Here is a 14,365-nt window from a genome sequence, read left to right as displayed (position 1 = left end):
GAGGTTGGAATAATGTCCTGGAAGAACTGGTAAGCTCTGAGCTCCCTTCTGATTCAGACATTCTTCAACTCTTACCTTTCTTATGCTTATTTGTCAGCTTAACTTTGTGGAAATTGGCACACAGACCTTGTTCATTATTCCAGTAACATCACTTTCTGTAACTTCACTTGGGATGTGAGCTCATCTGTGAAGCTGAAGAAGCAGTTGTCTTTTCCTCACATGCCTGGCTTGCTTCACAGGTCCTGGGGGCCCGAGGGCGGCCAGGCTAGTCCTTTGGAAGTGCGATCTGCGGCTTGAGTGTGGAAGCGGGTTTCGCAAGAGTCTGTACACAGTTAAGTTTGAAACAGCCTGACACATAAAAAGAATTTCAGATGCTTTCCAGCAGTACAGATCATTGAATTTATGGATGGTCACTTTTAAGAAGTCTTTATTCCCATACTATAAAAAGCCTTTATTTTCACGTCTAACATTCCCTTCTGGTAAATTAGTACAAACTCCGGGCCGGAAACTTCCCAGTCTGCCATGCAAAGTCCAGGGCTGCTGTGGAAGTTGGCCCCTGCTAGTGGAGGAGGGGCTGTGATCTGCTCGTGTCAGTAGAGGTAGTTCTTGCTTTAAAGAGTCAATGGGCTGTTTCCCAAACACTGTGACTTCACAGCTGACCAGACGTACCTGGTTTCATTGGCAAGTTTCCAGTATCTCTCTCGCAGAAGGAACGCTGCCCCTTTTGGTTGTCTCTGACGTGTGAAGATCCCCTTTTTATTCCCCATTACTCTCTGCGGTGCTAAAAACAAGGCAGAAAGGTATTTCAGATGACTTCCGATGGGCCAAAGGAGAACCAGCCTGGAGTCAAGCTGGGCCCGGGACAGAATGTCCTTCTATACAAAGTTTAGGATTGCTTGGTCTGAAGTGGCCACTTAACGTAAGGTTCAAGATTTAACCTGCTGCTCCCCCAAATACCTCAGCTCCCTGGTATGTTATTTTTGTGGTGGTTGTTGCCTCTTAGAAGAAAATCTAAAATTATTTCTCTTTTATCTGCAAAATAAGGTTTGCAACATGAGCACCCAGCTGTCCGGTGATGAGAGTGGGGACTGAGACAGCGTTACCCTGAGAAAGGCTTGGGCTTCTCTGAAGAGCCAGTTCTAGTGGGAGCTGGAGTCCCGACGAGGCCAGGGTGCCTCGGTGGGCTCTACAGATTCCAGAGCTCCCCACACACGCTTCCGGCTGGGTTCTCGCTGCTGGTGGCTGGTCGGCTGCCCTGCAGCAGCTGAGGCTGGGAAGGAAGCAAAGCCGCCCACAGGCTCCGAGCCCACCTTCTCTCTACCTCAGGTGAAACCACAGCTTCTATTGAGTGGGAAGGTCTCTCCACGATAAGCAAACGCCAGGCGCTGCACCAAGCGCTTCACCACATGAATTCCTCCATTGACCTGCAAGGTGGCTCAGCCCCACTTACAGGCTTAGGAACGGGTTGGATCATCTGTCCGTAGCAACACGGCCCATCTCTTCGTACCCAGAGCCAGTGCGCCCAGGCACGAAACCAGACTTAAGGGGCCGTCGGTCTCATTTGCCAAACAGAAGAGAGGCTTGAGTTCTCGTTCCTTTTTTTCTCTACCTCCCTCTTTCCATTCTAATTTTTAATTAAACTTTCACCTTCCAGAGACTTGTCTTTCCCTGTAATAGGTTATAATTCCCACTACTACCAGATCCTTCCTTACCTCCCCAAATCGCTATGCTAAGCTTATGGTATATCAAGAAACCAATAACACCTAAAGGCACAGAAAGAAAAGGGATACAGGATGAATGGCGCTGAAGGGGCCCTTATGTCTCCCCACCTGAGAATGCAGACGGTAGGCTCTCTGAAGACTTCCAGACCCTCCCACATCCCACGTTGACACCTGCAGTTGGTAAACCTGCCTTCTACGAGTGAACGATGTAACACACACCAACATATCCTAAGTTTCCTGGGCTTTGTACTGTACTACTCTGGAGTACTAAGCGGATCCCACACATGACTCCAATGCTAGGTCCACTTTTTCCACACGCTGTTGTGAAACAGACAAAGGCGTGCTGGTCATTTTTGCCTCAAAATAATACATCCTCCATTTGCTTTTTTACCATAAAATGATTTGGGAAGCAGGCAAGTGACTGCTGCTTGCTAAACACAAGTTACCTTTCCTAGGAAATCCTCACGTAGCCGACACGGATTAGAGCTTTCCCCCTCTGGTTTCCACTGTTCTTACAAACAAATGTCCTGAACTAAAAGGCCAATCTGAAAAAAATGAGAAACGGTACATTCCGTAAACCCAACTGCCACTTACACTGGTTAGTCATAAAATCAGCAAAATTCCAGATGAGCTCTCCAACCACGTATTCTTTGCGTTTTTGGTCCAGAACCAAATGATACTGCTCCAGCAGACCTTTCTGGTATTCCTCACTGAACATCAGAGGTGGGTCCTGGAATTCAAGGCAGAGAGAGAGGTTAAGAGGCAGAACTGGCAGAATTGTAAATGTTAGATAAAAATAAAGATCCATGTGACGTGACCAAAATATCCGTCTCCACGGCGGGCTGGAGTGACTACAGGACTCGCCGGTATGGGTGGGAACGCAGCCAGGGTGTGACGTAGCCCAGAGTAAAGAAAAGAGATTGTTTAAGGAACCTTAATTAGTAACTGCTTTATTGATAAGCAGAGTTCGGTATTTTCTTTACCTTACTCTTCCATCTCCATTCACCAGGGCAGCCTGAAGGCTGAGCTACACTGGAAGTAAAAATGAGTCTTCAGATAATAAATTTAAAACTCAAGTTTTAGGGGCGCCTGGGTGGCTCAGTCAGTTAAGCGTCCGACTTCGGCTCAGGTCATGATCTCACGGATCATGGGTTTGAGCCCCGTGTCGGGCTGTGCTGACCGCTAGCTCAGAGCCTGGAGCCTGCTTCAGATTCTGTATCTCCCTCTCTCTCTGCCCCTCCCTTGCTCACGCTGTGTGTGTGTCTCTCTCTCAATAATAAATAAAACATTAAAAAAAAAAACATTAAAATTTTTTTATAAAAAAATTTTAAAAATAAAACTCAAGGGGCGCCTGGGTAGCTTAGTTGGTTAAGCGTCCGACTTTCGCTTAGGTCATGATCTCGCGGTTCATGGGTTCGAGCCCCGCATCGGGCTCTGTGCTGACTGCCAGCTCAGGGCCTGGAGCCTGTTTCAGTCTGTGACTCCCTCTCTCTCTCTGACCCTCCCCTGCTCACGCTGTCTCTCTCTCCTAGAAATAAATTTAAAAAAACATTTAAAAAAAAATAAAAAAAAATAAAACTCAAGTTTTAGGTAGCTGCCAGTGCATAATTTGAGAAAGAGCGTGGCTCACGGAACTCACCTCCCGTTCCTCTGTATCTGGTCTGGGTGAGTGGCTGCTACTTAGCATGTCCGTCCATTCGACAATCACTTCGTATGGATGGAGGCTTTGGTGACGAAGTGATCAGCGAGAAAGGCCAAGTGTCCCTGCCCCTGTGGGCTTTATACTTGGACAAGAAAGACTCCAGTTGTAGGCAGAGCGCGGGAGAACAAGGGTGACTGGGAGAGGGCAAAGCCAGAGCTGGGGCGGGGTTGGCAGTGGGGCTGAGAAGGGCCACGCAACGCTCCCTTGAGGAGATGCCAAGGACCTGACGGGTGGGAAGGGTGCTGACGAAGGCAGAGGCCACATCTAGGGACTTGTTCGGCGCCTGGAAGAGCGCCTATGTGCCGTGTACTAAGATATAATGATCTTTTAGAGGTTCTTGGAACACTGTCTCAGTTTTCATCCCATGGCAATGTGGGGGGCACTCAAACCTTAAACGTTCAAGGATAGAGCATTTCAGTCACTTTACAAGAGAACAAAGCCCTGCAGGCCTTGGCTTTCTTTTCCAAAGAAAAGGATGGAAATGCTATCTAGGACACACTGACAATACAACGGTACAACTGAGCCAGGTTTTGTTCCAGTTCCAAAGTTGAATTTGAGGGCAGAGCAATATGTAGATTTTCGTACTTTGCTTTAATGGAAACAACCCTGCATTGTCTAATTCTTAAAACTGAATTAAACTAAATCAACTCAGTCATAACTAGACACATTGCAAGTCTTCAACAGTCACATGTAGCCAGTGGCTTCCCTTTTGGACAATGCTGAAAAATTCCATCACTGCAAAGGGTCCTATCGGCACCAGATCTAGACTGAGTTTCTTAAACATTCAGAGTCGGTTACCTTTTCAAAAGCAGAGAACGGATGTACATATATATGATCTCCATAAGCTATTTTCCCCTACTTTACCAATTTGTAAAGTGGCATTCTGTGTAAGCAAGATGAATTTAAAGGTATGAAAAGAATAACACAGCACGTAGAGGTAGCTGTTCGGCATACCAAGGATAGCATATTAAGAAAGGTATGTTGGGCGCCTGGGTGGCTCAGTCAAGCGTCCAACTTCAGCTCAGATCATGATCTAACAGGTCATGGGTTCAAGTCCTATGTCGGACTCTGTGCTGACAGCTCGGAGCCTGGAGCCTGTTTCAGAATCTGTGTCTCCCCCTCTCTCTCTGTCCCTCACCTACTTTCTCTCTCTCTCTCTCCCAAAAATAAACATTAAAAATTAAAAAAAAGAAGAAGAAAGATGCATCAACAAGGGCTGTGGTACTTGTGACAATTGAGTGTAAGGTAGCTGGGAAGGGATGAGGGGCTGGCTATGGTTCCAGAACCGACATGAAAAAAATCCCCACAAGATAAAGCATCATATCCTCAGTAAGGAAATGAATAAAAGACAGAGAGAGAAAAGCTAATGATTACATCTTGCTCCGGGACTCCTGGGGGCCTCTGGTGGTCAAGCGTCTGATTTTGGCTCAGGTCATGATCTCATGGTTTGAGCTCAAGCCCCGCATCGGGCTCTCTGCACTGGCAAAGCCTGCTTCAGATCCTGTGTGTGTGTGTGTGTGTGTGTGTGTGTCTCTCTCTCTCTCTCTCTCTCTCCCTCCCCACTCACGCTCTCTCAAAAATAAAAAATAGAAAAAAAACAAACCTTGCTCCAAGATTTCATTAATTTCCGTAACAAATATTATTTGGCACCCACTGAGTGCCGGACACTGCTGGGAGCTTGGGAAACACTGATAAATAGTATTCAGTCTCTCTCTTGGAGCCCACAGTCTGGTCAAGGAGAGCCCAAGAAAATGGTGACAGCACCCAGTGAGAAAGGCCGAGACAGAGACCAAGCAGAGGCAACAGTTTCCTCTGCCTGGGGCAGGCGGGGTAAACCTCGCCAAAGAGGAGACATCTGAGCTGAGATTTGAACGCTGAATAAGAATCCCGTGGTCAGTGACTATGGTGCTAACGTGGGCATTCCAGGCAGAAGGAACAGCCCGCACGAAAGCAGGGGCCCACAGTGAAAACAGCCAGCAGTGAAGGCAGAGGAGGATGAAGACCTGGGAGATGGCAGCGAGCAGGGGACGCCGACTGCCCTGGCCAGGGACTGGGGCTCCAGGCTGGGCGGGGGTGGGGGGGGGGTCAGGGGAAGCCAATGACGAGACTCCCAAGGTTCAGATTTGCTCAGGAGACCACTCGGGCAGCTAGTGGGAGGCTCTCCGGAAACAAGGCCAGTTAGGAGGACCAAGCAAGCGAGGCTGAGGCCCGAGGCCGGCAGCCCTGAGTGTGGAGGACAGGCTGGCGTGAGCCGGCACTGCATGGAGACCATCAGGACAAGTGAGGGAGGGGAGAGGAGCACATGTCCAGCTTGGGGAAACGTCCAAGAGCGTGAAAAAAAATAAACACTGTCCGACACCACTCACCTGGTGAAACCCTGCAATGGTGTCTGCTCCATACTCGCTCTGGATTATTGGTTTCCGATAGGTCGTATACCAGTTCTCAAACTGGGTTGCCAGCTGCAGCTGAATCACCTCCATGTGACCGTAGTCATGATACCAAGAGTAGTAACTATTCACGCAGATGACGTCCACATACGGCGCCTAGGACGAGAGCGTTAAAACTTGTTCACGAACCAGAAAACTGTAAGAGAGCATTAGGGCTCACAAACTTGGGGCTCTTCAAGCAGAGGAGGCAACAGGGAGATGCAGAAAATGACCCAGGTGCTCCCACGCGTAGCAGACCTAGAAGGAACCTGAATAAGGCAAGTCTATCATCCTGGGCTGTCGCTCTTGACCTGGCTGTCGCTGGGCTCTGGAGAGACTGAGCGGCAGAGCCGACGCCCCACGAGCCGGCCACGGCGCAAGGCTGGGGAGGTGGCACTCCTGTCATTGGTCTTCCCTCACCTGGGAAATGTTCCCAACTGAAGGACAGGGCGGTTTTTCTCCCCACACAGGTCTTGGTGAACCATACTGTTCATGAGCTGGTGCTGGGGCCACAGAGTAGCTGAAAACTCCCCTCCTCAGAGGGCAGCAGAGATGATGGGTGGGACCGCCTTGTGTCTACACAGTGCGGAGCTCAGGACGGAGCAGCAAGGACTCGGCAGCCAACTGTCCGGCCTCTCCTATCACCGGAACAACATATGCCAGTCTCGAAAGCCTGCACCGGGGCCGATGTGGTCCGACTCTCCCAAGTGACCGAGCCCCTTTCCAAACTGTGACGGCGGAAAGCAGCAGGCAGGAAGAGGGAGCTGGGGAAGTGCCCGTGGGTGGACACTTGCACACGAATCACACATCCCACCGGATGTGGCAACCCTGTGGCCCAGGCACTGGCTTCCCCATCCACACAGAAGACCAGAACGAGGAGATGCCACTTCGGCTCTGAGGACGTCCACGCCTGCCTGTGCCACGCCGGTGTTTGGCCACAGTCTTTATGCTTCTCTGAAGGGGGCGTTCTCGAGAGACGGGGAAGGGCAACACCAGGCCTACAACCTTTGGTCATTCGTGTTAAAATGACTGTTCCCAGTTCATTGTGTACACTGCATTTTCTCTCCATTCTTTCCGCAGATGTTGTCTCTTTCTGTAGCGCTTTCCTTGTAAGTACTGGCCTTCGGTTCTCTGAAGACACGTGCTCTTGCTGCCATGTGCTACAGCCTCAGCACAACACCGCGTGTAGTTTCCGAGGGGCTGCTGTACCAGGGAGTGGGGAGGGACGCGTGTGGTCCAGCAGCCAGGTGAGCCTGTCTGACCCTTCGATTCCAGTCAGTGGTTCCCTTTTTAAAAACTCAGACTGCCAGCCTGGACTCACTAGATCAGAATCTCAGAATCCAGGCATCTGTACTTTCAAAGAGCTTCCCCGGGTGGTTCTGACAGCCAGCTGGGTTTGAGACGCACTGGACAGTGACAACTTTAAGCTCCCTTAAACCTGTGCCACTTTACAAGCATGTTAAACTGCAGAGCATCACCCTGGCTCTGACCTGAGAATGCACGAAGCCTCCCTGTGCCCAGCCTCCTGGAGTTGAGAAGCCATACTGCCGGGCAAATAAGCAGCTAGTTATCTTTAACCTGAGGACCATCCAGGGACGCGTTCAGACTGGCTGCTCAAGGCTCTTCCCAGCAGCCTGTGTTAGCAAGCGTCAGGGCCAGACGAGAAGACAGGCAGGGAAGAGAAGCGGAGACCCCCAGGCTCACCCCCAGGTCTGCTTCGTAGTTGGAGTTGGTCACAAAGGTCACGGGCCGGGAGGGGTCCAAGGCTTTGGTGTGCGCAATCAGCGTCCTGTCCACGGAGGGCAGAAGACACAGGCTCGTCAGTCTGGGAAGGGCCCTCGCACAGCTCTCTCTCTCTCTCCATCCTGTCTTACAGCCAAAACTAAAGACAAACCCCTGCTCCCCTCCCGACCTTGAAGACTCCTTTAGGTAGGCAAATGCGATCTTCTAGCCTCAGAGCATGTTCCTCGGCATCTTTCCTTCTCATTCCCCAAGCCCCACCCCCACAGAGGGAAGGCCACCCTGGCAGCTGGGGTCCTTGGGCTGGATGCTGCTAGCAGCTGGATTCTGAATCTCTGAAAAAGCTCTTGAAAACAGGTCCAGGTGGGGCATGGACCAAAATGGATGTTATTTAACAAGTGGGGGGGGGGTGTGTGTGCGAGGAGGTGGGCTGGGCGCTCACTGGAGACTGGAACGGGAGCAGTGGGAGCAGGCATTTGCAAAGGGAAACGCTATGCTGTCATTACAAGCAGGAGGCGCAGAGCTCTGGGTGACGACAGCAGGGCACTTAACAGACACTGGTGAGTCACCCCCATACTCAGAAGAAATAGCATTTCGTCTCACTGACCAAGGAGGGGCTGCAGGAAGAGGCTCCCAACAGAGGACCCAGCCTGCGTGCGGGGCTCAGCCTGGGGACCTGTCACAGGCCATTTGGTGCAGGTCACTCACTTCACTGGTCAAGCCTGCTCCTTTGCTCCCTGTCCCCAGAGCTGGCTTCCTTCTCCGTGACACTCTCCCCACACTGCTCTGCTCATACGAGGACTGCGGTTTCCTCAAGCCAGAGCAGCACCCCTCACCTCGGTCCCAAAGCCACACTGAAACAATCTGTGTGTCTCCAGGAAGCTCTGAAGCCTCGCTGAGCTCCTCACGCCCAGGCAGCTCCAGCCATTCCCTGGCCGCCTCCCCGATGCCCCAGCAATCACACATCACCCGCTCCCCACCTCCCAGAAAAGCGTGCGGGAACCTCACGCAACTGTTCCCGGACACCTGCGCTTTCTGCCCCACAACAAACTTCTGTCCCCCAGCCCTGGCTCACACACGCCTGTGCCCCAAGGCTCCGGGCTGCACGTTCAGAGCTGTCCTTTGCTCAGGGGGCCTACTGCTCAGAGCCCCGCATCCTGTACCCACGGCTCAGCTCACAGCACTCCGCGTCACTGGATGGCCTCTGCTGCCCCTAGGGCCAAGTGAAGTGATTCCCCTCTGTGGGCCAAGTGTGGACTGCATGACTGTAAGACAAGGAACCAAGGACTACCCCCCACCCTGAGGCAGTAAGCCCTCCCGCTGCTGGAGACCACCCCTAGGTGTGGTTTCTGTCCACTGCGATGCCAGGGCGGCGGGGGGGAGCCTACTGGCATTGAGTGAATGGGACCGTGAACTCTAGATGGACTGACCCTGTCCAATAATGTAACTTAAGACAGTCAGAATATGCATGTCTTTGAAAAACCCGTTTACAATTATGTGCCGAGACAATCCAGTTTCACAAAGGCTACCTCCACTCTACAGGGATGAACCCAAAGCATCACCAGTGGCTTTTTGCAGCTGTGAAATGTGCTAAATTTCCCAGGAATGCAGAGAACATAAAAACTGAAAGAAGACTATACTTGGTTTTGCTTGGAACTTTACCTAGAGTGAGTCACTGCTTCATAAATGCACAGCAGCGAAGGCAACACCGCTGGTGGCATCAGTCACCAACAGGATGCCCCCCCCCCCAACCCCGTCAGCAGCTGTAGCTGTGTTCTCAGGCGATTCCACATCTAGGTGCAAGCATCTGACCCCTTCCCTGGCTCTTCGGGGAAGTCGGCCCACGCACCCACGTAAAACTATATAAATGACCCTCCTCTATATCACAGTTAGGCCAGGCCACCGTTCTTTTCATAACCTGAAGTTATATGTATAAGTCACTCTGTGTAGAAGTTAAGTCCAGGGGTGCCCAGGGTGGCTCAGTCGGTTAAGTGTGTGACTCTTGGTTTCGGCTCAGGTCATGATCTCACGGTTTGTGAGTTTAAGCCCCGTAAGTCAGCCTCTGTGGTGACAGTGCAGAGCTTTCTTGGGATTCTCTCTCTCTCCCTCTCCTCACCCCTCCCCCACTTGCCCACATGTGCATACACTCTCTCTCTTAAAATAAACAAGCTTAAAAAAAAGAAGTTAACCCTAGATTTCCTTTCAGATGTGGAAAAGGGCCACTGGGACTCACCAGGTTGAAATCACAAGTGGTGGGTGTGTACTGGGTCCCCTGCGGTGAGCATGCACGGAGGCACCCCCACGCCCGGGCTGGGAGTGGACCCTGCCTCTCACAGCACATGCCTGCCCCAGGGCCGACCTCAGCGCTCCCTCAGCTGCCACCCAAGGCTGATCCAGACCAAAGGGCTGAGGTCTCACCCCTGACCTCACGCAGGGCAGAGGGAGCACTCACTTGAAGTAGTAACCAGCAGGTTTCAGGAAGGAAGTGGGCTCATTGGCCACTGACCACATCACAACAGCCGGGTGGTTCTTGTCCCTGCGCACCAGCTCCTCCATCACCTCTAGGTGGTGCTGCAGAGACACGTTGCTGTAGCTCTCGCTGCGCAGAGGGAGGAAAAGGAGCCATCAGCGCCTGCGGCCCGGCCCGGGCAGGCTGGGCAGGGGGGGCGGTGGGCACTCACACCAGCACGATGCCCACACCGGGACTCTCATCGATGACCACGATCCCGTAGCGGTCACAGAGCTGCATCACCTCCTCCGCGTAGGGGTAGTGGCTGGTGCGGAAGGCGTTGGCACCGAGCCAGCGAAGCAAGTTGAAGTCCTTCACCAGCAGTGGCCAGTCAAAGCCCTTCCCTCGGATCTAGGGGAGAGCAAAGTAGAGTGACTCCCCAATCCCCATCCCTCACGCACTTCTTTCCGGAGCCAGGCCCCTGAACGGTCACCCCAATAGCCCTCAACCTGGCCCAAGGACAGGCCCCGTTAGGCCCCATCGGGCAGGAGTTTCCAGCGGTTTGCTTCACTGCTCTGAGTCACCCTCAGGACTCACCCCAGGGGTCATGGGGAAGGCGGTGATGAGCAACACATGTCACAGGAACCCAGAAGCCACAACTCACATCTGCATCCTCGTGCTTGTTGACCCCGTGGAAATAGAAAGGTTTCCCATTGATGAGGAACTGGTGCTCTGTGACAGCCACTGTGCGAATCCCCACGGGGAGAGTGTAGAAGTCAGACACAGGCCCAGCTGCCATGTGCGTGGTCAGCCTCACCTGTGAAAGCCGAGCCCTGGCGTGAGGCATCCTTGCTGCCCTGAGCCCCACACAGCCCGCCCTCCAGCAGGAAGGGCCCTCAGAAACCACCACAGCCAACATCTGGGACTGCACGCAGAGAGATGCAGAAATTCCCAGCTTCTGCCATTAACGAGGAGGAACGTTCACTCACCCTGGCCCTGGTGCCTGCTCTTCAAAACTGGGCCTCCCTACCAAGCAGTGAGAAGATGAGGCTGGAAGCTCAGAGGACCATGTGTACCTGACTACCTGTCCCGCACCCCCTTGGAAGCCAAGGCTGCTGGGTGAGGGCAAAAGGTCACATTACCTCCAATGAGTACAGGTAGGCAGGGTGCTCATGCATCAGGTATGGCCACCAGAGGTGGGCATTGGGCACCTGCAGCTGGCCCCGACCCCCTGTCCCCTGGGCCACGACTTTGCCTTCCTCATCCAGAAGACGCACTTCCAGCTGGAAGTGTTCACTGCCCTGAACAAAAATCTGGTAATCCACCAGCCCTGCAAGAGATCAGAAAGATCAGGCAAAAGACGGAGAGACACAATCTGGGTCACACAGAGAGCTCCCTGCAGCCACCACTCTGAGGAGTCCTCAGCCAACAACCGTTTATTTCTGGGGCTCAGTCTGCAGTGAGGGGAGATGAAGTGAGGGCAGCACAGTGGGTCTCGTGAATCCTGAGCGATTCGCCCTGAGCTATGATTTTCCACGCACCCCTGCTTCTCTTTGGGCTTCACTTCCTCACAAAATGGGGTCAGACCAGGTGGGGGGGTTCTGCTACCCGTGCCAGTTCAGACAGGCTGGGTTTCAGCTCTATTTAGGTGGATGGGAAGCCCAAGGGGGAAGAGATGACGGCAGAGCCCTTCTCCTGGAGCATCTTTCCAAACAGGGAGCAGAGCCGCTTGGGGCCTGGCTCAGGAAAGTTCCTGCCGGGAGCCCTTACCAGTGAATTGGTCCACGCCAGTGTTGACGGTGATGTCATCAATGTAGGCGGTAGGTGTGGTGTAGAGGAGCACGGGCCGATGCAGTCCCGCGTAGTTGAAGAAGTCAAAGTTTATGTTCTGGACAAAGTAACCCTTGGGGTACCTAGGAGACGAGGACAATGGCCAGCTGGGACCCTGCTCTGTACTTCCACCTCAGCTCCCATGTCTCCCTGGCCTCCCAGAGCCCGGGCCTGACCGCTGCTAAGGCCACCCTGCCCCTAGTGGGAAGACCCGTGGGCAGGGTGGGGAGTGGGTGCAGGGGGGAGCAGGGTGCCGCTCACTTGGAGGTATCCGTCTTGTAGAGGATGGTCCCTGGCGGCAGAGTGTAGGGGGTGAGCGTGTTGTTGATGGCAATGGTAATGCGGCAAGAGAACAGGGGCCCGCTCTGGACCAGCTTGCTGATGTCAGCCTCGAAGGGGAGATGGCCCCCCTCGTGCTCTGCCACATGGACCCCATTCACCCACTGCAGACGGAGAGATACGGGGAGGGAACGGCAAGTCAGGGCCTGCCGTCGCAGACACTCCCTCACACAGAAGTGTGGTGTGTGGGGGCTGAGGGCGGCCGCCTGCCTCAGGGATGGAGGAATGAAGCTCTAGCTCAACAGATCAGGCAACCTTCCCCTGACCCAGCGCGCCAGCCCCAGTGTGGGACAGGAGCGTGCCCCGCCCCCCAGTCCGCCCCAGGAGGCAGGCTGTCGGGTGACCCCTGAGAACCACACACCCCAAGGCAGCCCCAGGCCGCTCAGCAGCTGCACCTGAGCACTCGCCCTGCCCGACGCTTGCTGTACTGACCACAATGGCATAGTAGTGGGCGCTGCCAATCCTCAGCACCACCCTGGTGCCCAGGTCCTGAGTCCATCGCTGGGGCAGGGTCGCCTCCCGCTCGTACCACACCCAGCCGACAAAGCTTCGCAGCTGCTTGTCCTGGCCCACGTCATTGAAGCTGGAGGGAACCGGCATGTCCAGGGTGGGGCCCGACTGAGGAAAGAAAGGCTGGGATCAGGTGCAGACCACTGAGGAATCCAAGACCAGGCCAGGTCCCCTTCCCCAGGGGCCAGGTCCCCCAGCCACCCGGCCTGCAGGAAGAAGGCTGATAAGATGACTTCTCCGGGGCCCTGGGATTCCAGGCCACCACACTATCCTTATTCTTTGGCAGCATCTGACTGATGCCGTTTATGGAGCTCATTTAATTCACACGATTCCACGAAGCAGACAGCGGTCACCCACTCAATCAGCAGTGCACAGTGAATACCTACAGCGCTGTTCTGGGTGCTAGGAATAAAACCGTGAGCAAGGTCTCTGCTGTCAGGTGATCAGCGCTATGAGGAAAGTGTGGCGGGTGGCAGGGGTCAAGGGTCAGGGAAGGCCCTTAGGGGCCCGTCGGGTACTGCCTCACCGCAACCTGGCAGAACTGGGTGAGCCTGAGCCTGACAGGGAAGGCTATGCACGAGCAGGGCAGCTCAGGCAGCCTAGAAGCGGCCTCGGGAAGAGCTTCCTGACATCCTGTCTGAGGGATTTCCTCTGTCCCTCACTCTGCCCCTCATGGCTGTCCCTGCACAGCCCTGCCATGTAATAGAGACTCAATAAACACTGGCTGAACGTTTGCATAGCTTGGTAAGCGATCCACTGCGAGCGTGGCTTATGGCCGGGGCCGGGGGGGTGGCCAGGCCCGTCTCACGGCAGTCGGTGGAGAGGGGCGAGCCCAGGGCCACAAGCCGGGCAGAGGCAAGAGCATCCGTGCAGACCAGACCCTAAGAGGAAGCTGGTGGGGGCAGGGGCCGCTCGGCTGAGGAAACTGGGAGTGGGGCACAAGCCTTTGATCCAGCCTCCGGATCCTCCTCCTCTGGGGAACGGATGGTAAAGAGAAAAGCGGATCTAGGAGAAGGGAGAGGGCCAGTGGGCACACAGGCCCAGCACCACTTCCCGCCGACCCCACCCAAGTCAGGGGGGAGACCTGGCGAGGAGTCCTTGGCCGGGTGGGTGCCAAGCCCCCGTCCTCTCTCTGAACCTTGGAAGCCCAGGTCTTTCGTGCCAAGGCAGAGCTGGTGCCAAGACGCCTACACTTCCCCTCCTCCCGCCCCGCCCCCCCAGCTCGGTGCCAGCGCCGCGAACACTGCTCGGGCTCAGCCTGTCTCACCGAACCGCGCTGGAGCAGAGGCCTGTCCCGCCGCCCCCCGGACGTCCGGGCCGGCCCTCCACCCGTTTCCTCCCTCGCAGTCCCTCGCCCCGCCGTGCGACCCCACGCCTCCAAGGCCGTCCGGCTTTAAGCTCCTCCCGGCCGGCAGCTCCGAGGGCTCAGAGGAAGGCTCCCCGCCCACCTTCCCCGCTGGGGCCGCACCTCGCGCAGCGGCGCCCGGTACCACTGCTGCTCGAAGCCCTGGCGCCGGTTCTCGGAGAAGTCGGCGCGGAAGCTCCACAGGCCGTCGAGCTCCTTGCGCTCCCGCGACGGGCTCTCCCGGGGGTAGAGCATCCCGCCCTGCAGCGCCAGCCCGCAGGCCCAAAGCAGCGGGCCGAGCGT

General features: G+C 54.7%; 1 protein-coding gene across 2 annotated transcripts; it reads right to left on the bottom strand.

Annotated features, from left to right (window-relative positions):
* Positions 1-410: 410 nt before the first annotated feature.
* GUSB (glucuronidase beta) lies at positions 411-14,359 on the bottom strand. 2 transcript variants are annotated; one of them, XM_077777963.1, is made up of 12 exons: positions 14,186-14,359; positions 12,640-12,825; positions 12,130-12,311; positions 11,809-11,951; positions 11,181-11,368; positions 10,703-10,855; positions 10,271-10,449; positions 10,042-10,188; positions 7,554-7,638; positions 5,790-5,966; positions 2,316-2,451; positions 411-781 (listed from the first exon to the last, which is right to left on the bottom strand). In XM_077777963.1, the coding sequence occupies exons 1-12, from the start codon at positions 14,315-14,317 to the stop codon at positions 612-614; spliced, it is 1,878 nt and encodes a 625-aa protein (XP_077634089.1). In that variant the 5' UTR covers positions 14,318-14,359; the 3' UTR covers positions 411-611. The 2 variants fall into 2 exon arrangements, with proteins under 2 accessions (XP_077634089.1, XP_077634090.1); XM_077777964.1 differs by lacking the exons at positions 11,809-11,951; positions 12,130-12,311; positions 14,186-14,359 and having other exon boundaries at positions 12,640-12,799.
* Positions 14,360-14,365: the final 6 nt, after the last annotated feature.

This window comes from Crocuta crocuta, unplaced genomic scaffold (assembly GCF_008692635.1).
Source record: "Crocuta crocuta isolate KB4526 unplaced genomic scaffold, BGI_CrCroc_1.0 scaffold217, whole genome shotgun sequence".
NCBI classification, from domain to species: Eukaryota; Metazoa; Chordata; class Mammalia; order Carnivora; family Hyaenidae; genus Crocuta; species Crocuta crocuta.
This window is presented reverse-complemented; position numbering and strand designations above follow the sequence as displayed.